The sequence below is a fragment of the Papio anubis genome, chromosome 1 (genome assembly GCF_008728515.1).
Source record: "Papio anubis isolate 15944 chromosome 1, Panubis1.0, whole genome shotgun sequence".
In the NCBI taxonomy this organism is placed as follows: Eukaryota; Metazoa; Chordata; class Mammalia; order Primates; family Cercopithecidae; genus Papio; species Papio anubis.
The window spans coordinates 25164239-25188485 of NC_044976.1; the positions used below are offsets into that span (position 1 = coordinate 25164239).

The 24247-nt window shown below is 52.9% G+C and overlaps 2 protein-coding genes across 2 annotated transcripts in view; both read left to right on the plus strand.

Moving 5' to 3' along the window:
• ZDHHC18 (zinc finger DHHC-type palmitoyltransferase 18) overlaps positions 1 to 6673 on the plus strand; it is a 31604-nt gene extending 24931 nt beyond the window's left edge. The window contains exons 6-8 of the mRNA XM_003891398.4: positions 169 to 271; positions 1806 to 1918; positions 2779 to 6673. Of these exons, the coding sequence (XP_003891447.1) occupies positions 169 to 271; positions 1806 to 1918; positions 2779 to 2896 (334 nt within the window). The 3' untranslated portion in view covers positions 2897 to 6673. The remainder of the gene's footprint in view (positions 1 to 168; positions 272 to 1805; positions 1919 to 2778) is intronic.
• SFN (stratifin) lies at positions 2777 to 13721 on the plus strand. Its single transcript, XM_031665973.1, has 2 exons — positions 2777 to 2878; positions 12483 to 13721. The coding sequence occupies exon 2, from the start codon at positions 12487 to 12489 to the stop codon at positions 13231 to 13233; it is 747 nt and encodes a 248-aa protein (XP_031521833.1). The 5' UTR covers positions 2777 to 2878; positions 12483 to 12486; the 3' UTR covers positions 13234 to 13721.
• Positions 13722 to 24247: the final 10526 nt, after the last annotated feature.

A 24247-nucleotide genomic window follows, 5' to 3' on the forward strand; every position in this document is an offset into this window, starting at 1 on the left:
TTCCGTGGAGCCCAGGAGGTGATCCTGCTAAGAAGTAGGGACTGGGCCACAGGAAGGTTCCAAAACTTCTCAGCTCTCTGGGGAAACAGCTTCATGGAAGGATAGGTGAGACAGACCAGGCTGGGAGGCTCCCCACCCTCCACCCGTTTAGGTCCTTAACTGCCTCACCGTGCTGGAGTTGGTCATCTGCTTCTTCTCCATCTGGTCCATTCTGGGCCTCTCAGGGTTTCACACGTACCTCGTCGCCTCCAACCTGACTACTAATGAAGACGTGAGTAAATCTGGAGCCACCCCTCATTCTAGGGCAGCGCCCTCAGGAGGAGGCAGGGCTGAGGGAGCCTGGGGCAGCCAAGCGCAGTCCTGACTCAGGGACTGCTGGGAAAACGCCTGTTAAGCAGCCAGATGCCTCCCAGTCCTCTCAGCTTGGCCCTGGTGGGTCCGATGCAGGCTTCTGAGACCTCCACATGCTTCATTCTCTCAGTGTGGGCTCTCAAGGCCCCAGGTTGCTTTTCTCCACAGCCCCGCAGGAGGCAGTGCCCATACCACAACACACATGATGTTTGGCTGGCACATGACCGCTTACGGAATTCTTTCCGTTCCCGTCATCTCTTTGGGTCCTTTTGCCAAGCCTGAGGCAGAAAGGACAGGGATGCTTTTTCCCCATTCGATGACTGAGAGACATGTCCCCTGTCTGGGAGGTCACACAGCTGGGAGGGGACAGAGCCAAGGTCGGTGCCCAGTCAGGTGCTCTCCCTCTTGCACACTGCCCCTGTCAGCAGCAAAGCCGTGACTGTTCTCAGGGTGTCACCGGCCTGTCCTGGCTGCCCCTCTTAATATGCACACCTGGGGGAGACAGGGGACAGGCCAGTGGGTTCCATTGACCCTCCCTACCTGGCACCCTGCAGACTGCCATCAACAAGCATGTTTGATGTGCCCAGCCCTGGGCCAGACCTGACTTCCCCTCGCCATCCTCCAAACACTAAAAAGCAAATGAGAGCATCTGTTTCAGGGCCTACCATCAACCCATCCTCCAACAGAAAATACATTCCCAGACCTCATCCTCTCATTCAGGGAAACAAAACTTAACACACATGACAGGGCGTTGTGTGCTTGGTGATCAGTGAGAACAGAAATGCCGTCAGCCAGCATCTCCCTCTGTAGCTTCTTGGGTGCCAGTTCTGCAGCACATTACCAGAGGTTAAAGAGAAAGGAGTGTGTGGCCAAATAAGTGTAGAAAGCTCTAGGTATTTAGAGCTCTAGCTCTAGGTAATACCTCTAGGTCAAAGTATTCTTTATTGCTAAACTCTCCAGTGCCTTCCATAGCTTGGCTTCACAGAGCTAGAGAATCTGGCAAAGATTAATCTAATGCCCTGGCAATGCCATCTGAGAATTAGTATTATTTTCCCTATTTTCCACATGATGACTCAGGCTCAGCAAAGTGGTGATCTGTCCAGGTAGCATAGCCAGTGAATAGCAGGGCTGGGGCTCACAGGCAGGTCAGCCCTCGCCCTGTGCCCCTGCACTACCCTCCTTCAGAAGCGGCTGGCCAGAGAAGGGAGGAGTCATCCGAAAGGTTTCCTCTGGTGCTTCTCTTGGGCTCTGCTCTGTCATCTCCTCTTTGGGGCCTCCTGATCTCTACCAGGGGTCCCCCACACCCTCATTGAATGGCCCACATGAAAGACATGTCCCCTTCTCTAACCAGAATTGGTTTTGGAATTGACCAGCTGTCCCCAGCCTCTAGACCTCCCTCCTAGAAAAGTGAAGCAAAAGGAGGTACTTGACCCAGGCCTCCTTCCTGCTTGCAGATCAAAGGCTCGTGGTCCAGCAAGAGGGGCGGCGAGGCCTCTGTCAACCCCTACAGCCATAAAAGTATTATCACCAACTGCTGCGCTGTGCTGTGTGGCCCCCTACCTCCCAGGTAAGCGAGTGGGGTACAGAAGAGGGGTAACAGGGCCAGGCCTGGCCAGTGATTAAAGTGTTCCTGGATATCAGCCGACCTCCCCCTATACCCTAGATGCCCTCCATCCACCACCCTCTCGAGGGCATTTGTCATGTGAAGGAATTCCATGGAGAATTGTTATTTAATCACGTGCTCATTGTAGAAAAAAAAATTAAGTACAAAATGTAAAACAGAAGAGCATTGGATATGACATGTAATCCTGCTCCCCAGGGATAACCACCATGACTGTTTCAGCCATGCTTGAATGACACTGCCCTTCCAGTTGCCCACTGCACGGACTGGGTGGCGACTCCATCCTCTCCTGGCAGTAGGAACCCTGGGGACTCAGCCCTGCTGGGACGCTCCCTGTTCATCCCGACACCAGGGGGCACCAGAGAGCTCCAGAACGGGATTAAATTGCTGTAGGCACTGCCAGAACGAGTCATTCCCACATAGTCATGTCCCCTGCCCCACCCAGTATCCCTGTCACCCAGCCTGCCTAGAGGGGAAAGGAACACAGGAATCTCATAGTCACCAAATACCTGTTCATCCTTGCTTTCTCCCGTCACCTGCAGCCTGGCTTCTTGGCAGCCAGACAGGTGGGCCAGTTGGAATTAATAGTAAATACATTCTATGGCCAAAAGCCAGGTGGCCAGAGGGCAGAGAGAGGCCTGCCAGAGGTAAGGGTCTTGGGCCCCCAGATGGGGAGCAGCTGTCCTTTCCTCAGCCTTTCTTGGCCTGGGCCTTTCCTTGGCTGAGATAGACTCTGCCGTCCAGCCGCTGGCCTGGAGGCTCAGGGTCGGACAGAGCCCTCATGTGTCCCTCTTGTGTTTTGGAAGCCTGATTGACCGGAGGGGATTTGTGCAGTCTGACACCGTGTTGCCCTCACCCATCAGAAGCGATGACCCAGCCTGCAGAGCCAAGCCTGACGCCAGCATGGTAGGAGGCCACCCCTGACCATGGCTCAATACTTGCCACCTGCTGGCCTGTCTGCCCCTCCGCACTCACCTGCCGGGACCCTCCCTGTTCCATCCAAGGGAAGCAGAACTGCCAAAGACTCAAGTCTTTTCATATTTATTTCCCCCCCTGCGTGGCTTTCCCTGAACTGTTCCGTGGCTGTGCCCTCTGCTCCCCAAACCCAGGTTCCCACAGCCTTGGGCCCTAGGTCCCCCTAGCTGATCAGTGCCAGGAGAGACCAGAGCCTCTGGAGGCCACCCAGGGGACGACACCAAGTCCTTGCCTGTGCCAGGCGAGCCCTGTGTGAGTGAGGCTGTGAACTGAGCGTGAGGCCTCCCAGGTGGGGGAACTGCTTGGGCCTTGCTGAGCCAAGGTCCTCAAGGTGAAGCAGGACTGAGGAGCGGCCAGCTCTGGACAGAGGGCTGTGGAGAGGAAGCCTCTATGGGCTGCTTTGGTCTGTGGGCTCCTTCATTCTCTTGGTGATAATTGCTCTTTCTTCTTTGGGATTTTTGGTGGGGTTTTTCCCCCCTTTTTTTAATGGAGTTGGCCAATAGGATAGAGCTGGGGTTCCAGTAGAGAAGGCAGGGTTGGTGGTGGGTGGGGGCAGCCTCTATCAGACCAAGGTGAATTACCCAGCCAGGCACCCACAGCCTCAGCTCCTGTGCAGGTCCTGGGCAGCACAGTGGAAGTGCGAGCCTGGTCCCTCCCCTGCCCGTGGCGAGCTCTTTAAGGGATCCCAGCCTGCCCCTCCACCTCTCTCCCAAGCCAGGTCCGGGCATGGGTGGGTTATGCTCATGCTGGCAATACTTGAAACGGGTTTATTAATGCTGGGTATTTTGCACAATTTTATAGACCTCTTTTCTACATAGTCTTTTTTTAAATGGAAGGAGAAAAGGTCAGCCACATTACTGTCTGTGTAGTGCCAGGTGAAAGGTTATCAGAAGGCTGGTTGGTTTTAATAAGTTTATTCCAAGAGACCTTCTGACTGGAATGAGTGAGAGTGTGTGTGCATGTGTGTGTGTGTTCGTGTGTGCCCTGTATGAATGTGGCTGGCTCCCATATCCCCTGGGCTGCCCCCTGCCCCCTGCCCTATCCCCTTTGAGTGTCAGAAGCACTCTGAGCCAAGGGGACAGGGGGCACGTGCATTGGTCACGAGAAAACCCTGGGCTCCCACTGGGGCTCAGCCCAGCCTCCTATCTTTCCTTCTTCTGTGGACTTCAGACAGCCAGTGTCTGGGGACTCTGCCACTCTACCCCCAGCCCTACCCTCCAGCCCCCAGGTGAGGCTTCCAGCTGGGACCTGCCCAGGCAGGCTGAGCCTGGGTGTGGTGGGTTGGGTGATGGCTCTGGGGAGTGGCTGCCATCCTACGAGCCACACCCCCTCCTCTGAGCTCTGAATATGGGACCCAGTGCCGGGAGCCGGAAGACAAGGTGTTTCTGCCAAGCGGGGACCTCCATCCAGAGAAAAGGAAGGAAGGTGCAGGGTGGGCCAAGAGGCAAGTGAAGGTTGGCCTAAGTCTGGGCCGGAAACTCAGAGGATGTTTCTCCTCTGCTGGGAGCTATAGTTTCTTATCATAATAGATATTGTCCCACCATCCCCTTCCTTGGCTCTTCAAGTGGGCTGAAGCCCTTGGAAAGTGACATAGGAAGTCCCCAGATCTTGCCCGTCTCACTCCAGAGGCCAGTGGTCACAGACAGCTGGGAATGGCAGCCACAGAGGGTCCCGTCTGGGAGAAACAGCTTCATTCACCCCAACCTCAGGGCCCTGGGCCATCACTGCAGTGGCCCTGGGAGTTGAGGAAGAAGCTGGCTAGAGGAGGGGACTCCCATCTACCTTTTATTTAAGCCAGTATTCTTTGTTCCTGCCTGTAATAAAACTTTAGTTTATAAGAGTTGATTTGCTTTGGTTTGGTTTTTGTTTGCTTTTCCTTTGCTGAGGCCCCAGCTGGCAGCCCTCTGTTCTTTCGGACAAAGTTGGTTATTTCCTGGGGAGACTGTGCGAAGGCAGGCAGCCCAGTGATCTGGCTACATCTTCCCTCACCTGGCTGGAGCTCTGTCCGCCGGAGGCAGAGCAGAGAGGGCTGTGGCTGAGCCCCCATGGGCACGTGAAAAGAGGCCATCCTGTCCCCTCTTTGTCCCCTCCACCTTCCCCTGCCTCAGGGGCTTGGAGACCCCCAAATTCTTCTTCCCTACTGCCTTTCCACTCCGATCCCCAGTGAGTGCTCAGCTAAGAAAACGTTTGAGACGGTAGAGTCCAGTTTGAGAGCCGGAGCTTCCCTGGCTACCACCTCCAACCTGGGCAGCAGGGCCCAGCCAGACAACTCATAACACTGGCCCACCTCTCTGGTATCTCCCTCAGGAGGACACCTGTCAGGATTTTGCCATCTCCTGCACAGCCTGAGGGGAGCTAACAGGTCTCTTTGCAGAGGGTTAGCTGGTAAGACCGTTTCTCCCCTGTCAGCCAGCACTGCCCGCTCCCTTCACACACCATCTCATCTTCATCGCATGCCTCGCCAACCCCATGGAGCCCATCCATCTGTCTGGTGTGTGGTGCGGTGTGTGTGCTGGTGGTGGTAGGGTCTCCAGGGATTCCCTGCTAAGCAGAAGGATCGGGATATAGGGCCAGGTTAAGAGCCCAGCCCCACTGTGGACTGAGGAGGTAGCTTCGCGCAGAGCAGCTCTCCAGCTGGAAGAGGAGGGTGAGGGTGAGGCTGGGGAGAGGATGGCGAACCTGCCCTGAGGTGCTTGGGTCTGTGCTGGTGGAGTCCTGGTATGCAGGGGCCACCAGTCACTAACGCTCTTGTGTCCTGGCTTTCTGTCCCCGCTGAGCTTTCTCTCACCCGCCCGTTTTCTCTCCTGCTTTGTTGCCTGCTGCCTGAGCCTTGCTTGGCCCTTTTCTCGGGGAGAGAGGCAGGTGCTGTGGCAGCACCTGTCCCCACCACCGGGGCCCCTGCAGGCCGCCTCCCTCCTCCCAACCCCGCTAACCCTCTCTCTTCTCCTTCTTTGCTGTCCTGCCGGGGATCTCCAGTGTGTGAGGGGGCTTAAAGACCTCCTGAGGACCGCTGCTCTCTGCCTCTCCAGGAGTGGCCTGGGGGGAGCCAGGCACCCGGCACCTCCACCTGCCTAACCTGTGGCCCATCTGCCACCATCTGTGCCTACAGGGTCTGCCCCCAAGCCTGCCCGGCCTGTGTGCTCTCTAGGGCCCCCATAGGGGGCAGGGGCTGGACTCTGCCCCACTCCCGCTCCATGCCGGCCAGAGTGTAGAAAGCCATAACGCAGCCATCAGCACAATAATGTGACTCTATGCTGAAATGCTCCCTCTCTCTTCCACTGACTTCCCCTTCCCCGGATTTGTGAGGTGTCAAGACTCTAGGAATCTGGCCTTACAGCCTGTCCCTCCACCCCCTCAGATCAGGCATAGCCATAGTCAAGCCCAGCAGGTTTCCTCAGGAACTGTCTGGGGTGTTGATGGTGGATGACGCTGCTGAACAAGTTTGGTGACTGTTCTAAGCACAACTGGCTTGACACTGTTCCCACGGCCTGTCCACCTCCCACCCCCAACCCTCCACCAGAGTAGGTAAGATGTAGGGAGGGTGCGTGCCTCCTTTGCTCTAGGCACCAAGGGACTGAGCCAGCTGTGCACAGCCCCATACGCTTCAGGGGACTAAAGGAAACAGCTGGTCCAAGGAAAATCAGCTGAGCCCAGGGCTGGGGGTTGCTTGTCTGCTATCCTGTACGTTTTTTTAACCAAAATAAAGATTCCCCTTTTCTTGCCATACCATTGGCTGTCTGGTGCCGCCTTTACTTTGGGGCCCAGGGATGGGACCTGTAGTGGGCGTGCAGAACATATGGCTCCCCCTCGCTCCCAGCTTTCTTCCAACTGGCCAGTGCTGCTCTGGAGATTTAAAAGCACAACAAAGCCAGCAGGCACACAGGAAAAGTGGTTGGCATCCTTTTCACTCTGCCCCTCCGGAACTCTTGGTCTCAATTCCAGACACCACCCAGCCTTAGCCGACCTCTAGTTTCGGAAAGGTCCCAGCGCAGGCTGAGACAGAGGGTTGTTAAGTTTGGGACTGCCATACCCATGAACTGAGCACAGCCCAGGGTAATGATCTCATGGAGCCTTCACTCTCCCCAGCTGCTGCCCCACGTCAAGATACACACATGTGCATACACGGTACTATGGGCCAAAAAATAATTACCGCTACCATTCAGCAAGGGCTTGCCGAGTCCCAGGAGGGACTCTTGTCCGCCAGAGGCAGGCAGAGAGGGCTGTGGCTAAGCCCCCATGGGCACATGAAAAGAGGCCATCCTGTCCCCTCTTTGTCCCCTCCACCTTCCCCTGCCTCAGGGGCTTGGAGGCCCCCAAATTCTTCTTCCCTACTGCCTTTCCATTCCGATCCCCAGTGAGTGCTCAGCTAAGAAAACGTTTGAGATGATAGATTCCAGTTTGAGGAGGATGATGTCACCCTTTTTACAGATGAGGGAACTGAGACTCAGGGAAGAAACAGGAGCTGCCCAAGGTCACCCAGCTGGCAAAGCAGCAAATCCCAGATCGGAACCTGATCTCTGCCCCGAGCTCTGAGCCATCTGCACTACCTAAGGAATGAATACAGCAGTGGGAGGATGAGATCTTGGAGAAACCCTAAAATTAGAGAATGTCATAGCCAGTAGAGGGCTTAGAGTTGATCTGGGCCAGCCTCCTTGTTTTACTGATGGGGAAATTGAAGCCCAGAGGCAGGAAGGGACCTGCCCAAGGCCTTACAACAGAGCTGGGATGCAGTCCCACACTCTGACCTCATTCCATTCTCTCTTCATAAATTCCGCACTGTCTCTAGACTGGACTGGTTTAGATGTGGGATACTCTAAACAGCAGTGCCTTCAAGAGAAAAAGAATCAGAACCACGAATTACTTAAAAGTAATGTAGGCTACTCTGGGCACACTGCCTATGGGGTCGCCCTGCTCCACAAGGAGCAGTAAAGATAATAAATATAATTGAATATCCCTTCCCAAAGGCAACTAGTAAAGTGAGCCCTTGGCTAGGTAACTGCACTTTTGTTCACAACTAGCCAGTGGGAAAAGGTGCTAGAGCTTCCTCTGGCCACCTGTTTAATTTGATCATTCCAAGACGGAAACATTTCTCAGGAAGTTCTTTCTAGAATCTACCTGGCATCCCTCCCATTGCTATCAGAGCCCTGTCCTCTGTCCTCAGTGGAGGTAGACAGCAAATAGTTGCTGCCTTCATCACAACCCTTCAAAGCCTATTATTACCAGCGAAGAAGGATTGGTTGACTATGGGGCCAGAGCCCTTAAGCCTGCTGGTAGAATGGATGCTGTACAGGAGGAGGGTGGGGAGGTAGCAAGCAGGATGAGGATAGCCCCTTTGGGCTGCAACCCCAGCTCCTGTCCTGCTGACTCAGACAGCTGACTGTGGAGCTCCATGCCCTGCCAGGGCCTGCTGCCTCCTGCCCGTCTGAGCTCCTGAACTTGGGAAATGGAGGCCCGGAGGCAAAGGGAGGTACCTGAGACAGGAACTGAGTCAGGATCAACAGGCCAGAGCGGGCAGGAGGTGTCAGGCAGCCTGGCTCCCAGATGCACCCCTGAGCTCCAGCAGGGGAGGAGTAGGAATGAAGGGGCTTCCCTGCCCTTGCTCATGGCTATGCGGAGGGCGTGAACCACCACCAGGTCCCCTGGCTTCAGTGGCAGAAAGCAAATGGTCCCTCCCTGGACTCAAGCTCCAAAGTTCCTGGGCCTGCCAGGCCCTGCCTTCCAGGTTCCCAGTGTCCTGGGATCTCCAGCTTTCCCCCAGGACTTGGGGAAGCCCCGACTGGATGACTAGTACAAAGGAAGGCCCCTGAGGTTCCAGGAGCTGCTGAGGTCACAGGAATGTCCTGATCAAGCTTGACCAACCCACGGCCCGCAGGCTGCATGTGGCCCAGGACAGCTTTGAATGCAGCCCAACACAAATTAGTAAACTTTGTTAAAACATTATGAGATTTTTTTGCACTTTTTTTTTTTTTTTTAGCTCATCAGCTGTCGGTAGTGTTGGTGTATTTTATGTGTGGCCCAAGACGATTCTTCTTCCAATGTGGCCCAGGGAAGCCAAAAGATTGGACACTCCTGTCCCAGATGGAGAGGAAGGAGGCAGTGCTGAGCACATCTGGCCGTCTGGCCATTCATCCATCTGGAGAGAGAAGGCTATGGGCAAACTGCCTCCTTCTCTCCCCTGTAGACACCCAACTGGGAAGGTCTGGCCTTTGGCTAAGTCCTGGCTTGGGGTCCTTCCTCATTTCACAGAACCTAGCTCTATGTTAGTGCTTTGTGAGTATATGTGGATCATAATAAAGTTGATGGGATTTTTTCACATGACAATAATAGTTGCCATCTGGCCAGGCACGGTGGCTTATGCCTGTAATTTCAGCACTTTGAAAGGCTGAGGCGGGTGGATCACTTGAGGTCAGGAGTTCGAAACCAGCCTGGCCAACATGGTGAAACCGCATCTCTACTTTAAAAAAAAAAAGAAATATACACACACACACACACACGCACACACACACACTAGCCAGGCGTGGTGGTGCACCCCTGTAATCCCAGTTACTCGGGAGGCTGAGGCAGGAGAATCGCTTGAACCCAGGAGATGGAGGTTGCAGTGAGCCAAGATTATGCCGCTACACTCCAGCCTGGGTGACGACCGAAACTCCATCTCGAAAAAAAGAAAAAAATAATAATAGTTTCCATCCATTCTACTGTGCTTTCCATTAACTCAAGTCCCATTTTATACCTACAGGAACTGAGGCTCACAGAGCTTAAATCATTTGGCCAAGGCCACAAACAGCTATAAGATTTACATTTAGGCAGTCTGATTCCAAGGGTACTAGGCTATTCTGTATCTCATAGACAAACAATACATATTCACTTTTTTGTCGTCATTTTGTTTTGAGACGGAGTCTCGCTCTGTCACGCAGGCTGGAGTGCAGTGGCGTGATCTCGGCTCACTGCAACCTCCGCCTCCCGGGTTCAAGCAATTCTCCTGCCTCAGCCTCCCAAGTAGCTGGGACCACAGGTGTGTGCCACCACGCCTGGCTAATTTTTTGTATTTTTAGTAGAGATGGGATTTCACCATGTTAGCCAGGATGGTCTTGATCTCCTGACCTCGTGATCCGCCTGCCTCGGCCTCCCAAAGTGCTGGGATTACAGGCGTGAGGCACCGCACCCGACCCATATTCACTATTTATAAATTGGAGAGAATAAGAAAATCAAAAAGACCAGGTGTAGTGACTCACACCTGTAATCCCAGCACTTTGGGAAGCCAAGGCAAGAGGATTGCTTGAACCCAGGAGTTTGAGACCAGCCTGGGCAACATGGTGAGACCCCGTCTCTACAAAAAATACAAAAATTAGCTGGGCGTTGTGGTGAGCACCTGTAGTCCCAGCTTCTTAGGAGGCTGAGGCAGGAGGATCACCTGAGGCCAAGGAAGTTGAGAGTGCAGTGAGCTGTGATCATACCACTGTACTTCAGCCTGGACAACAGAGTGAGACCCTATCCCAAAAAAAGAAAATAGAAAAGAAAATCAAAGGGAAGCAAAATCAGTCAGTCTCACTACCTCAAGATACCCTCTATAAGCTGGTATTTTCGTGTGGTTCCTATCGTTTTCTACGTCAGTTCTCTGAATTGAGCAAAATCTTTGGGCTGTCAAACCTGAAATCCCCTTTACTTCCTTGGAAACCCTGTAGCATTAGTCCAGACATGTCCCTACTCCTCCTTGTGGCAAAAGAGAAGAATCTCATCTTTGGTCCCCAGAGTTCTGGCCTAAGCCTCCCTCTGGGAGGGAAGATGGGTGTTCAGACACTCAGGGTACCTGGGGGAGACACAGGCCTGTGAAATTATCCTAGCTCAACTATTAGGCGGGCAGAATCCCAGTGAAAGGAGCCGTACCCGAGGCCCATCTAAGCTTTGGCTAGGGGTGGGGCAGATAAGCAGGAATCCATCCCTGTAGGCTCAATGCCAACACCCTTTGGTGAAACTCCTGATGAAACTTGAGGCCAGGGCCCCAGCAAGCAGGGAAAGAAGGTTGGCAACAGAGGTCTCCATCTGAGGACTCTGCCAGGGGTCAGAGGTGGGGTAATGGTCAAAAGGAAGGAAGTGGCTCATGCCCATAATCCCAGCAGTTTGGGAGGCTGAGGCAGGAGAATTGCTTGAGCCCAGGAGTTTGAGACCTGCTTGGGCAATGTAGTGAGATCCTGTCTCTATTAAAAAAAAAAAAAAAAAAAAAAGGAAGGAACAGGGAAACTTCTGAGAGACAGGCTGGGGGAGGCATCACGTAGCTGGGATTGCTGCCCCATAAAACAGAATGGTATGTGTCACTGCCACCTCCCTTTCTCAGTCCTCTCTCTCCCCGGGTTGCTAGCGTCCCCCCTGGGGGATCAAACTGGACTGCTTCCCAGCCTCAGACAGAGAGCAGTCTGAGTCAGGCAGGAAAGTGGGACAGCCGGGGAGCTGGACCCCACCCTCTGTGAACCCCACTGATACCTGATGGCATGTGGCTTGGAGAGGGCAAGTGACCTGGTGTGGAGGGCCAGAGGGTAAATCCTCAAACAAGTGGCAACAGGCCACCAACTTGAAAGGGAAAATTGTGTAGTGATGGGAAATGTGTCCAACAAACCTACTGGGTGACTAATTACAAAGGCTGGGCTGGAGCGTCAGAGGCTGCTTGTTAAACACTTCATTAAGTGGCACTCTGAAAGCTGCCACCTGCGCATTCTGGGAGCTCAGAGGGGACCCTGAGGGGGAGTGAGGCCTGAGGGATGGAACCATCTTCAGGTAGATTGAGAAAGAGCCTGGATCTCACTTCCAAACACAGCCTGGAGCTCATAGGTCAGAGACTTCAATGGGAGAAAAGCTAAAGGAAGCAGGGTGCAGAAAGGAGTTTCAGGGAAGTGGTGGCTATGTGACTTTGAGCAAATCTCACCCCTCTCTGAGACTTAGTGTTCCCATCTCTGTGGTCCTGTGTGTGTCACAGAGACACAGTGGGGATTAAATTCGATCGTGAATATGAAAGTGCTTGGGAAACTCTATGGCCCTACCTAAACATGAGTTAAAGTTACCTGGCAGGATTAGGAACCCCATCCTCCTGAACCTTTATGGGCTCTGTCGAGGCAGAAGCAGCCAGGGACTAAAGCCGCCCTTAGCCTCTGTAAGCGCGCTGTGAAGGAGGATCTGATTTGAGAAGCCAGGCAGTTTCCTGATGTGAGCAGCCATATGATGCCAGCCCCGAACAAGAGGGGGCAGCCTAGAGCCTGGAAAGGTGCCTGTGCAGGTGGGGCCCACGCCCAGATTTCTTCTGCTGACTGTTCTGATGACTCACCCCCACATCCCAGCCTTTTTACCTTTACTGCAGAGCCGGAAAGGGTGTGGGGAGGAGAGGAGAGGGAGGCAGGTCTTGGGCCCTGGTCCCGCCCCCTGCTCCTCCCCACCCTTCTCTGGGCCTGGCCACCCAGCCAAAAGGCAGGCCAAGAGCAGGAGAGGCACAGAGTCCGGCATTGGTCCCAGGCAGCAGTTAGCCCGCCGCCCGCCTGTGTGTCCCCAGAGCCATGGAGAGAGCCAGTCTGATCCAGAAGGCCAAGCTGGCAGAGCAGGCCGAACGTTATGAGGACATGGCAGCCTTCATGAAGGGCGCCGTGGAGAAAGGTGAGGAGCTCTCCTGCGAAGAGCGAAACCTGCTCTCAGTAGCCTACAAGAATGTGGTGGGCGGCCAGAGGGCTGCCTGGAGGGTCCTGTCCAGTATTGAGCAGAAAAGCAACGAGGAGGGCTCGGAGGAGAAGGGCCCCGAGGTGCGTGAGTACCGGGAGAAGGTGGAGACTGAGCTCCGGGGCGTGTGCGACACCGTGCTGGGCCTGCTGGACAGCCATCTCATCAAGGAGGCTGGGGACGCGGAGAGCAGGGTCTTCTACCTGAAGATGAAGGGCGACTACTACCGCTACTTGGCCGAGGTGGCCACTGGTGACGACAAGAAGCGCATCATCGACTCAGCCCGGTCAGCCTACCAGGAGGCCATGGACATCAGCAAGAAGGAGATGCCGCCCACCAATCCCATCCGCCTGGGCCTGGCCCTGAACTTTTCCGTCTTCCACTACGAGATCGCCAACAGCCCCGAGGAGGCCATCTCGCTGGCCAAGACCACTTTCGATGAGGCCATGGCTGATCTGCACACCCTCAGCGAGGACTCCTACAAAGACAGCACCCTCATCATGCAGCTGCTGCGAGACAACCTGACGCTGTGGACGGCCGACAACGCCGGGGAAGAGGGGGGCGAGGCTCCCCAGGAGCCCCAGAGCTGAGTGTTGCCCACCACCGCCCCGCCCTGCCCTGCCCCCTTCAGTCCCCCACCCTGCCGAGAGGACTAATATGGGGTGGGAGGCCCCACCCTTCTCCCCCAGGCGCTGTTCTTACTCCAAACGGCTCCGTGGAGAGGGACTGGCAGAGCCGAGGCCACCTGGGGCTGGGGATCCCACTCTTCTTGCAGCTGTTGAGCGCACCTAACCACTGGTCATGACCCCAGCCCTGCTCTCCGCACCGCTTCCTCCCGACCCCAGGACCAGGCTACTTCTCCCCTCCCTCTTGCCTCACTCCTGCCCCTGCTGCCTCTGGTCGTAGGAATTGAGGAATGTCCCGCCTTGTGGCTGAGAACTGGACAGTGGCAGGGGCTGGAGATGGGTGTGTGTGTGTGTGCGCGCGCGCGCGCGCCAGTGCAAGACCGACATTGAAGGAAAGCATGTCTGCTGGGTGTGACCATGTTTCCTCTCAATAAAGTTCCCCTGTGACACTCCTCCTGTCTCTCTCCAGTTCTTGGCGATGGGTTGGGAGTGGAACTGGAATCTGATTTAGAGATCCTGACTTTCGACCTCTGAGTTAGGGCCCTGACCTCCCTGGGTGGCTCAGTGACCTGCACGCAAGACTTTGAGTCCAGGTGAGGCCGGGGTCCGGCTGTCTCCATCAGGGCGGCTCCAGTCAAACTGGATGGGACCGGGAGGGTCAGGCGAACCCACAGGAGGCGCCGAGCCTCCTCTGCAGGGCCGAGGGGAGGTGAGTGGGAGCCGCAGCGCGGGAGGCTGACGAGCTCAGGTCGAGCGGGACAGGAAATAGTGAAGTCTCCGGCATGAGATCTAAGGACAGCGCTGCAGTAGTGAGCGGCACTGAGCACTCGATTTACAGGCGGGTCACAGTCTCATCAAGGGCTCAAATCTCAGCGGAGGGAAGTACGATTTGAGGCAGGGGTACAGTGCCGCCATAAAAGCCCAGATCTTAGGAGAGGGTCACGTCCCAAAGAGTTCGGAAATGGAGACAAAAGGAAACGGGCTGGTGGGGAGGAAGGACGAGCTGGGTGGGAAAGGCCGCTGGGAGCGTTGCCTGCCGAGCCCGCCGCCTCCGCTCTCTGCAGCCAGCAACACGCCGGAACCTGCGGCCGCATTGCTCGGTCCCGCCTTCACAGCCAGGACTGGAGGCGGGGCCCGAGGCTCTACCACCCAATCACAGGAGGGAGCTGCCCCAGAGTACCACCCCGGGGGGCCCGACGAGCCAATGGGAAACTGAGCGGCGGACCGCGCGCGGCGAGTTTCCAGCCGCCCGCCAGGCCTGGCGGACGCCACGACTAGCTGACTGACTGAGCGGCGCCCCCGCCGCCTGCTGAGCGCCGAGGGGCGGCGCTTTCCCGGTTTCACTCAGGCAAGTTGTCACCCGTCTGGCCCGAGAGCTGGGAACCCTCTAGAGCAGCGGGACGAGGCAGGATAGCAAAATGCAGTGCCCGCCCGTTGAGTCATCAGCTCACCCGGCTGGGCCTGGGCCTGGCTGGCGGCGGGGTCGGCTGGAAAAAGGCCGCCAAGATGCCCCCACCACACTCCGGAGTCCAGGCAGCCCTGGACCTGTCGCCGAGAGGCTTGGATTGTGTCCCTGGCTGGCTGGCTGTGCGACCTTGGAAAAGCCGTTATACATCCCTGGGCTTCAGTTTCCCTGCTTGTATCATAGGGACTTGGACTAAAGGCTAACACAAGTGAACATTTGCGGTTTTGGCCGGGCGCGGTGGCTCACGCCTGTAATCCCAGCACTTTGGGAGGCCGAGGTGGGCGGATCACGAGGTCAGGAGATGGAGACCATCCAGGCTAACACAGTGAAACCCGTCTCTACTAATACAAGTGGCACGAGCGTGGTAGGCTGGGAGGCAGCCTGTAGTCCCAGCTACTCGGGAGGCTGAGACAGAAGAATGGCATGAGCCCAGGAGGCAGAAGCTTGCAGTGGAAGCCGAGACGTGCCTGCAGTCCAGCAGACAGCAAGAGTGAGGCTGTCCCCCACCCCACCCCCAAAAAGAAAAGAGAAATTCCTAGCTTTTGGTTTTTGGACTCAGGCGGCCTGGGTTTGACTCCCAGCCTGCCTTGACCAGGCTCTTAATCTTACTTATCTTTGTGTCCTCATTTATAAACAGAGACTGAAAAGCAGCAGTACCTTCCTTTTATAGTTGCTGTAAAAGTAACCCACAGGAACAGGCTCAACTAATTTAGTTTTTCTTTTCTTTTTAGACAGGGGTGCTCTGTTGCCAGGCTGGAGTGCAGTGGCGCGATCTTGGCTCACTGCAAGCTCTGCCCTCCTGAGGCTCCGCGCTCATTCTCCTGCCTCAGCCTCACGAGTACCTGGGTTGACAGAGCAGCCCTCCCGCCCGGCTAATTTTTGTATTTTTAGTAGAGGCCGAGTTTCACGTGTTGATCAGATGGTCTCGAACTCCTGACCTCAGGTGATCGCCTGTCTCGACCTCCCAAAGTGCTGGGATTACAGGAGTGAGCACCACTCCAGGCCATTTTTCTTTTTGAGACAGAGATTAAGTTCCCTCCTGCAGGTCACGACAGTGTCGTGATCTCGAAAGCTCGGCTTGCCTTCCTGGTCTTAAGTGATCCTCAGCCTCAACCTCCCTAGTAGCTGGGACTACAGGGACTGCCACCACGCCCAGCTAATTTTATTATTTTTATTTTATTTTTATTTTATTTTATTTTTGAGGCGTTATGCCGCTCTGTCTGGGCTGGAGTGCAGTGAAGCAATCTCACGACTTGCTGCAAGCTCGCCTTCTGGGTTCAGAGAGGCCATTCTCCTGCCTCGACCTCTGAGTAGCTGGGACCTACAGGCGTCTGCCACCACGCCCAGCTAATTTTTACATGTTAGTAGAGGCGGGGTTTCACAGTGTTAGCCAGGATTGTGGTCTCGATCTCCTAGCCTGTGATCCACCCTCAGCCTCCCAAAGTACTGGGATTACAAGCGTGAGCCACCCCGCCAAGCCTTATTATTTCTTTTTGGAGCAGAGTCTGGCTCTGTTGCCCAGGCTAAGTGCAGTAGTACAATCTTGGCTCACTGCAGCCTCCATCTTCAGGGAGTTCAAGCGATTCTCTGTCTGTTATCCTTAACATGGGATTACAGCCTCACAAGCATGCCCAGCCCCAACCACAGCCATTTTTAGTGAGACGGGGGTTTCGCCCCATGTTGATGAGGCGGTCTCAGAACTCCTGACCTTAATGATCCAGCCACGCCGGCCTCCCAAAATGCTGGGATTACAGGCATCAACCTCACGCCTGGCCTATTTTTATTTTTATTTTTATTTTTGAGACAGGGTCTGGCTCTGTCACCCCAGGCTGACAGTGGTGCGATCTCAGCTCACGGCAACCTCGAGCTTTTGGTCTCAAGCGATCTTCCCACCTCAGCCTCCTGGTAGGTGGGACTACAGGTGCCTGCCACTGCACCCAGCTAATTTTTTGTTTTATTTTTAGTAGAGACAAGGTTTCACCATGTTGGCCAGGCTGGTCTCAAACTCCTGGGCTCAAGCGATCCTCCTGCCTTGGCCCCAAAGTGCTAGGGTTACAGGCTTGTGCCACCTCACCCAGCCTCAAATGTCAGCTATTAAGGAATCCTTCCAGCTTCAGTAAGTCTAGGATTTGGCCAGCATTTTTATGCCCAAAGCAGCATCATGAGGCAGGCCCAGTCCTGAGGAGCAGCCTTATTGCCAAAGCTGACCTGCATGCCTGCTGGCCCGATAATGCTGCCCTCACATCAGGTGGTCACTCTTCGACCTGGCAAGATACAGCTGAGCCCAGGGTCCAAGCTGGGCTATACCTATGGGACTTAAAACTGAAGAGCTTTGTCAGAATTCCTGCTTCTACAGAGGAAGCTGGCAGGACCACTCTGATGGGCTTTGTCAGAATTCCTGCTTCTACAGGGGAAGCCGGCAGGACCACTCTGATGCCTTCTGGGTTCCCTGTTTTCTCCCTTCCTTTCCTAGAGGTGTGTCAGATTTCAAGGCTCCAAACCAGGGACTCTAGGCAGGGCAAATAACTCCACTCAGCTCTAGAGGTGACCTGATTTCTCTCACCAGACAGGTCTGGTGACTCTCGCTTAATGGGCAAGTCCTGGGAAAGGAACTTCTTTCTTTTCTCTCAGCCTCTGACTTTTGTCTGTTAGCTCTGGACCACTCGTAGTTGCCCCATATGGGGAGAAGTAAGCTGCCCTGAGGTAGTGTGTCGGTGTTGAAGTATTTTAAACCAGATGCTGTGCATTGGAATATCTCTAAATCAGACGCTTACTAGGGCTAAATGTGAGCTGACCCAGGCACCAGCCTGCTTTTATTTTTCTTTTATTTTGCTTTTTCTCTCTCTCCTTCTTTCTTTTCTTTTCTTTTTGAGACCCAGATACAAATGTTGCCAGGCTGGAGTGCAGTGGCTGGATCTGGCTCACTGCCACCAGCTCGCCTCCCAGGTTGCGCCATTCACTGCCTCAGCCTCCTGAGTAGCTGGGACTACAGGCGCCCGCCACACCGCCCGGCTAGTTTTTGTATTTTTAGTAGAGGCGAGGGGTTTTCACGGGTTAGCCAGGATGGTCGATCTCCTGACCTGTGATCCATACGTCGGCCTCCCAAATGCTGGGATTACAGGCTTGAGCACGCGCCCGACTACTTTTCTCTCATCTCTTTTTCACTTGGTCACCCAGGCTGAAGTGCAGTGCCGCGTCGGCTCACTGCAGCCTTGACCTCCAAGGTTCAAGCTATCCCATCCCACCTCAGCCCTCAAGTAGCTGGGACTACAGGTGTGTCAGCCACCATGCTCAGCCTTAATTTTTGTGAACAGACTTTCGCTATATGTTGCTTGGGTGGGTCTTGAACTCCTCATCAAGCAATCCACCATCTCAGCCTCCCAAACTGCTGAGATTACAGGCTGATAAACCACCGTCCAAACTCTTTCATTTTAATGTTTCAATGTAATGTCCAGGCTCTTTTCATTTTTAATGTTTATGGAGTACATGTAAAGATTTGCACATATTAGGCACAGAGTTCTGACCACAAGGATCCTAAACCTTTTGTCCATGACTTTTTAATCTCTTGGTGGTATTTCTTGCCATCTTTTCCTGGCCTACATTGATATTTGAACAATTTCAAGGCCAGGCACAGTGTAAACTCATGCCTGTAATCTCAGCAATTTGGAGGGCGAGGCAGACCAGATCGCAGGGGCCTGAAGTTTGAGATAGCCTGGCCAGCAAGTGACCCCATCTCTACTAAAACTACAAAATTAGCATGTAAGCCTATAGTCCCAGCTACTTGGGAGGCTGAGGTGGGAGAATCGGCAGACATGGGAGGCAGAGGTTGTCAGCCAAGGCAAGGGTGTGCCACTGCCACTCCAGCCTGGGTGACAGAGTGAGACTCTCTCAAAAAGGTGGAGGCATGATGGTTCCGCTGTAATCCCAGCAACACTGAGAGCTTTGAGGCTGGATGGATCACCTGAATCAGGGTTGAGACCAGCCTGGCCAACATCAGTGAAACCCGTCTCTACTAAAAATACAAAATTAATGGAGCATGGTGGTGGGTGCCCTGTAATCCCAGCTACTTGGGAGACGAGGCAGGAGAATTGCTTGAACCCACAGGAGAAGAGGCTGACTGAGGTTGTGAGTGAGCTGAGATCGCCACTAAGCTCCAGCCCTGAGCAATAAATGAACTCGATACTGAAAAATCGAAACCACTGCTAATGGGTACAGAGTTTTCTTTTCTTTTCTTTTTCTTTTTGAGAAGAGTCTCGCTCTGTTGCCAGGCTGGAGTGCAGTGGTACCATCTTGGCTCGCGCAACCTCTGCCTCCTGGGTTCAAGAGATTCTCCTGCCTCAGCCTCCCAAGTAGCTGGGATTATAGGCACATGCACCAACCGCCCGGCTAATTTTGTATTTTTCGACAAGATAGAGGGTTTCAACATGTTGGCCAGTGGTCTTGATCTCTTGACCTCATGATCCATGCATCTCATTCTCCCAAAGTGTTGGGATTACATGTGTGAGCCACCGCGCCCAGCCCAGAGTTTCTTTTGGGGTAATGAAATGTTCTAGATTTAAATAGTTGCACAGCTTTGTGAATATACTAAAAACCACTGAATTTTACACTTTAAAAAGGTGAACTTTATGGTACATGAATTATATCTTAATTTAAAAATCTGTCCCAGAAGAAAAAGCAGGTAAGAATGCCAAGTTCCACTGGAAATTTCTTGGTGACCTCCCCTTCCCATTGTCCCCTCCACTTGATCATGTTCTTTTTAACCTTTTCCAAATTTCAAAGCCCATCTCTAGGTCACAACTAGGTTAAACTAGGTTAGCCACTCCCTTTTTGAGACAGAGTCGCTCTGTCGCTAAACAGAGTGCAGTGGTGGCGATCTAGGCTCTCACTACCATCGCCTCCTGGGCTCGCGCCATTCTCCTGCCTCAGCCTCACGAGTAGCTGGGACTACAGGCGCCCGCCACCATGTCCAGCTAATTTTTTGTATTTTTAGTAGAGACGGGGTTTCACCATGTTAGCCAGGATGGTCTCGATATCCTGACCTTGTGATCCGCCCGCCGCAGCCTCCCAAAGTGCTGGGATTACAGGTGAGAGCCACCGCACCCAGCCAGCCACTCCCTTTAACACATGTACAGAGCTTTGGATATGCTGTTTTACCAACACTTTCCATGTATGTAGGTACATGTGTTCAGTTCTGATTTCATATGTACTTAATCCTACCTCTGGGTTTGCAGCTATCCTGGATTTCTCATCTCCTCAGAGAGCTCCTGGATAATGGTACCTTTGTCCCATTATTCCTCCTTTCTTCCCACAGTGACTCCCGCAGGGTTCTGTATACTGGAAAGTGCTCAAAACTTGGATATATTTATTATTTTTATTTTTGAGACAGGGTCTCCCTCTGTTAACCAGGCTGGAGTGCAATGGCATGATCATAGCTCACTGCAGCCTTGAACTGTGCTCAAGCAATCCTCTGGCCTCAGGTTTCTGAGTAGCTAGGACTACAGATGTGTGCCATTGTGCCTGACTAATATTTTGTTTTGTTTTTTGAGACGGAGTTTTGCTCTTGTTGCCCAGGCTGGAGTGCAATGGCATGATCTTGGCTCATCACAGCCTTCACCTCCCAGGTTCAAGCAATTTTCCTGCCTCAGCCTCCCAGGTAGCTGGGATTACAGGCATGCACCACCATGCCTGGCTGATTTTGTACTTTTAGTAGAGATGGGGTATCTCCATATTGGTCAGGCTGGTCTCGAACTCCCGACCTCAGGTGATCTGCCTGCCTTGGCCTCCCAAAGTGCTGGGATTACAGGCGTGAGCCACCGCGCCCAGCCATGCCTGGCTAACTTTAAAAAAAAAAATTGGGGGCTGGGTGCGGTGACTCACGCCTGTAATCCCAGCACTTTAGGAGGCCGAGGTGGGTGGATCACGAGGTCAGGAGATCAAGACCACCCTGGCTAACACAGTGAAACCCCGTCTCTACTAAAAATACAAAAAATTAGCCTGGCATGGTGGTGGGTGCCTGTAGTCCCAGCTACTCTGGAGGCTGAGACAGGAGAATGGCTTGAACCCGGGAGGCGGAGCTTGCAGTGAGCTGAGATCACGACACTGCACTGCAGCCTGGGTGACAGAACGAGACTCCGTCTCAAAAAAATAAAATGAAATAAAATAAAATAAAATAAAACTACCCTTCCAAATGCCTGGTAACCAGGATTAGTTCCAGACCATTATGGAAATGGAAATACAGCTAGTCCTGGGATGAGGAAGGGCTGTCCAGAGACTGGGGCTCACACAGATTCAAGGGATCTCAGCCTTATCTTTTCTATATTGCCAGATTATCCCCAAGAAAATGGAGGCCCAGCGCTTGCAAATACCTTCTCCTCCAAAGAATTTGAATGGTATGGAGAAAATCTGCAACCTAAAATGACCTACTAAAGTTATCTACTCTTCCCTCTGTTATGCATAGTTACTTCAGAAGGTCAAATCCAAATGGCTCTGTAGAATCCACAGGAGTAGGTGATGGAGGCCAACACTGCCTTCTCAAAACCAGCCAGGCACCCCAACAAGGCCAAGGCCACTGTGGCTCCTTCCAGAAAAAGCAAGGTACTCTTCCCTGCCTCCATCTCCCTCTCTCTCTCTCTCTCTGACAGACACACACACACACACACACACACACCCAGATGTCCAGAGGCTTGCATCAAGGCTTGCTTTTCTGACCAACACTGTCCCATTTCTGCTTCTTCCTAGAGAACAGAGTACAGTAGCAGCCCCAGCAGGCATGACAAGTGTGTGCCAGGTAGTTTCATACCTTAATCCTCACAGTAATACATGTTATTACATTTGTTTTGCAAATAAAAAGACTGAAGCTCAGAGCAGCTAAATAACCTAATAACCAAGGTTGTACAACTACTCACGTGCTGAGGGGTGGAAACAGGGTCTGACTCCAAGCCCCATGATTTTCTTTTTTTTTTTTTTTTTTTTTTTTTATGAGACGGAGTCTGGCTCTGTTGCCCAGGCTGGAGTGTAGTGGCATGATCTCGGCTCACTGCAACCTCTGCCTCCTGGGTTCAAGCAATTCTCTTGCGTCACCCTCCCGAGTAGCTGGGACTACAGGCACATACCGTCATGCCTGGCTAATTTTTTGTATTTTAGTAAAGATGGATTTTCACCATGTTGCCCTGGCTGGTCTCGAACTCCTGAGCTCAAGCAACTTGCCTACCTTGGACTCCCAAAGTGCTAGGATTAGAGGCGTGAGCCACCACGCCCGGCCCAAGTCCCAAGTCCCATTATTATTATTATTATTATTATTTTTTTTTTCAAATGGAGTCTTGCTCTGTCACCCAGGCTGGAGTTCAGTGGTGCCATCTCAGCTCACTGCAACCTCTGCCTCCTGGGTTTAAGTGATTCTCCTGTCTCAGCCTCCTGAGTAGCTGGGATTACAGGTGCATGATACCACACCCAGCTAATTTTTGTATTTTTGTATTATTATTTTTTTGGTAGAGACAGGGTTTCACCACATTGGTCAGGCTGGTCTCGAACTCCTGACCTCAGGTGATCCACCTGCCTCAGCCTCCCAAAGTGCTGGAATTACAGGCATGAGTCACCGCACCCGGCCAGTCCCATGATTTTTAAACTACAATAGCTGTTTTCAAACTGTGTTCAGGTGGTTTCCCAGAAGCTGCCATGGGGCAGGAGCCAAGTGGTCAGTTTCCCGTTTCCATATACTTTGGCCAAAACAGTCACACATATGTCAGTTTTGTATGTTAGCAGTTCACCAGTTAAAAAATATCTACATTTGGCCAGGTGCCATGGCTCACACCTGTAATCCCAGCACTTTGGGAGGCCGAGGTGTGTGGGTCACCTGAAGTCAGGAGTTCGAGACCAGCATGGCCAACATGGTGAAACCCCATCTTTACTACAAAGTACAAAAAATGGCCGGGTGCGGTAGCTGACACCTGCAATCCCAGCTACTTAGGAGGCTGAGGCAGGAGAATAACTTGCATGCGGGAGGCAGAGGTTGCAGTGAGCCTAGATTGTGCTATTGCACTCCAGTCTGGGCAATGAGAGCAAAATTCCATCTAAAAAAATATATATATATATATATATACACAAAAAAAATAAGCTGAGTGTGGTGGTGGGCTCCTATAATCCCAGCTACTCGGGAGGCTGAGGCAGGAGAATCGCTTGAACCCAGGAGGCAGAGTCAGAGGTTGCAGTGAGCCTAGATTGTGCTATTGCACTCCAGTCTGGGCAATGAGAGCAAAATTCCATCTTAAAAAAAAAAAAGTCGGCTGTGGCTCAAGCCTGTAATCCCAGCACTTTGGGAGGCCGAGACGGCGGATCACGGAAGTTCAGGAGATCGAGACTATCCTGGCTAACACGTGAAACCCCGCCTCTACTAAAATACAAAAAAAATTAGCCGGTGAGGTGGCGGCTTCTGTAGTCCCAGCTACTCAGGAGGGCTGAGGCAGGGAGAATGGCGGAACCCGGGAGGCGGGCTTGCAGTGAGCTGAGATCCCGCCACTGCACTCCAGCCTGGGCAACAGACAGATCTCGGCCTCAAAAAAAATATATATATATATATATATATTATATATATATATTTTATATATATATTTTATATATATATTTTTATAGGTGGTATTTATATATATATATATACACAAAAATAAGCTGAGGGTGGTGGCTCCTGTAATCCCAGCTACTTGGGAGGCTGAGGCAGGAGAATCGCTTGAACCCGAGAGGCAGAGATTGCAGTGAGCCGAGGTTGCTCCATTGCACTCCAGCCTGGACAACAAGAACAAGATTCTGTCTCAAAAAACAAAACAAAACAAAGCAAACAAAAAAACCCAAACTAACTACATTATGTTATGGTGCCCTGCTCCTATCTTAGACTTTCTAAGAATCAAGAAAGCCTTCTTCTGGCCAGATGTGGTGGCTCACGCCTGTAATCCCAGCACTTTGGGAGGCCGAGGTGGGCAGATCACTTGAGGTCAGGAGTTCAAGACCAACCCGGCCAACATGGTGAAATCCCATCTCTACTAAAAATATAAAAATTAGCCAGGCATGGTAGCACGCATCTGTCGTGCCAGCTACTTGGGAAGCTGAGGCAGGAGAATATCTTGAACTAGAAGGCAAAGGTTGCGAGTGAGCTGAGATTGCACCACTGCACTTCAGCCTGGGCAACAGAACAAGACTGTCTCCAAAAAATAAGTAAAATTAAAATGAAAAGAAAGCCTTCTTACTCTCCTCTCAATCTAATTCCACCCTAGTCTCTGGCAGAAAAGAATTGTCTTAAATGAGAAAAGACTGTGAACTGGACCAATTTCCAGGCTCATTGACCAAGTTTAGGTTTTCTTAACCTGATTCCACTCTTAGTTCCTTGAAATTCTTCACCCTGTTCACAGGGTCCACCTCATCCCTGCTGTGTGGGGAGTGGAAAAGGCAGGTTTCTGCAAAGAAGGTCCCCCTTCTCTCAGAATCCCCCTAGTCCCACCTACCCACTGAGTCAGGAGCCAGGAA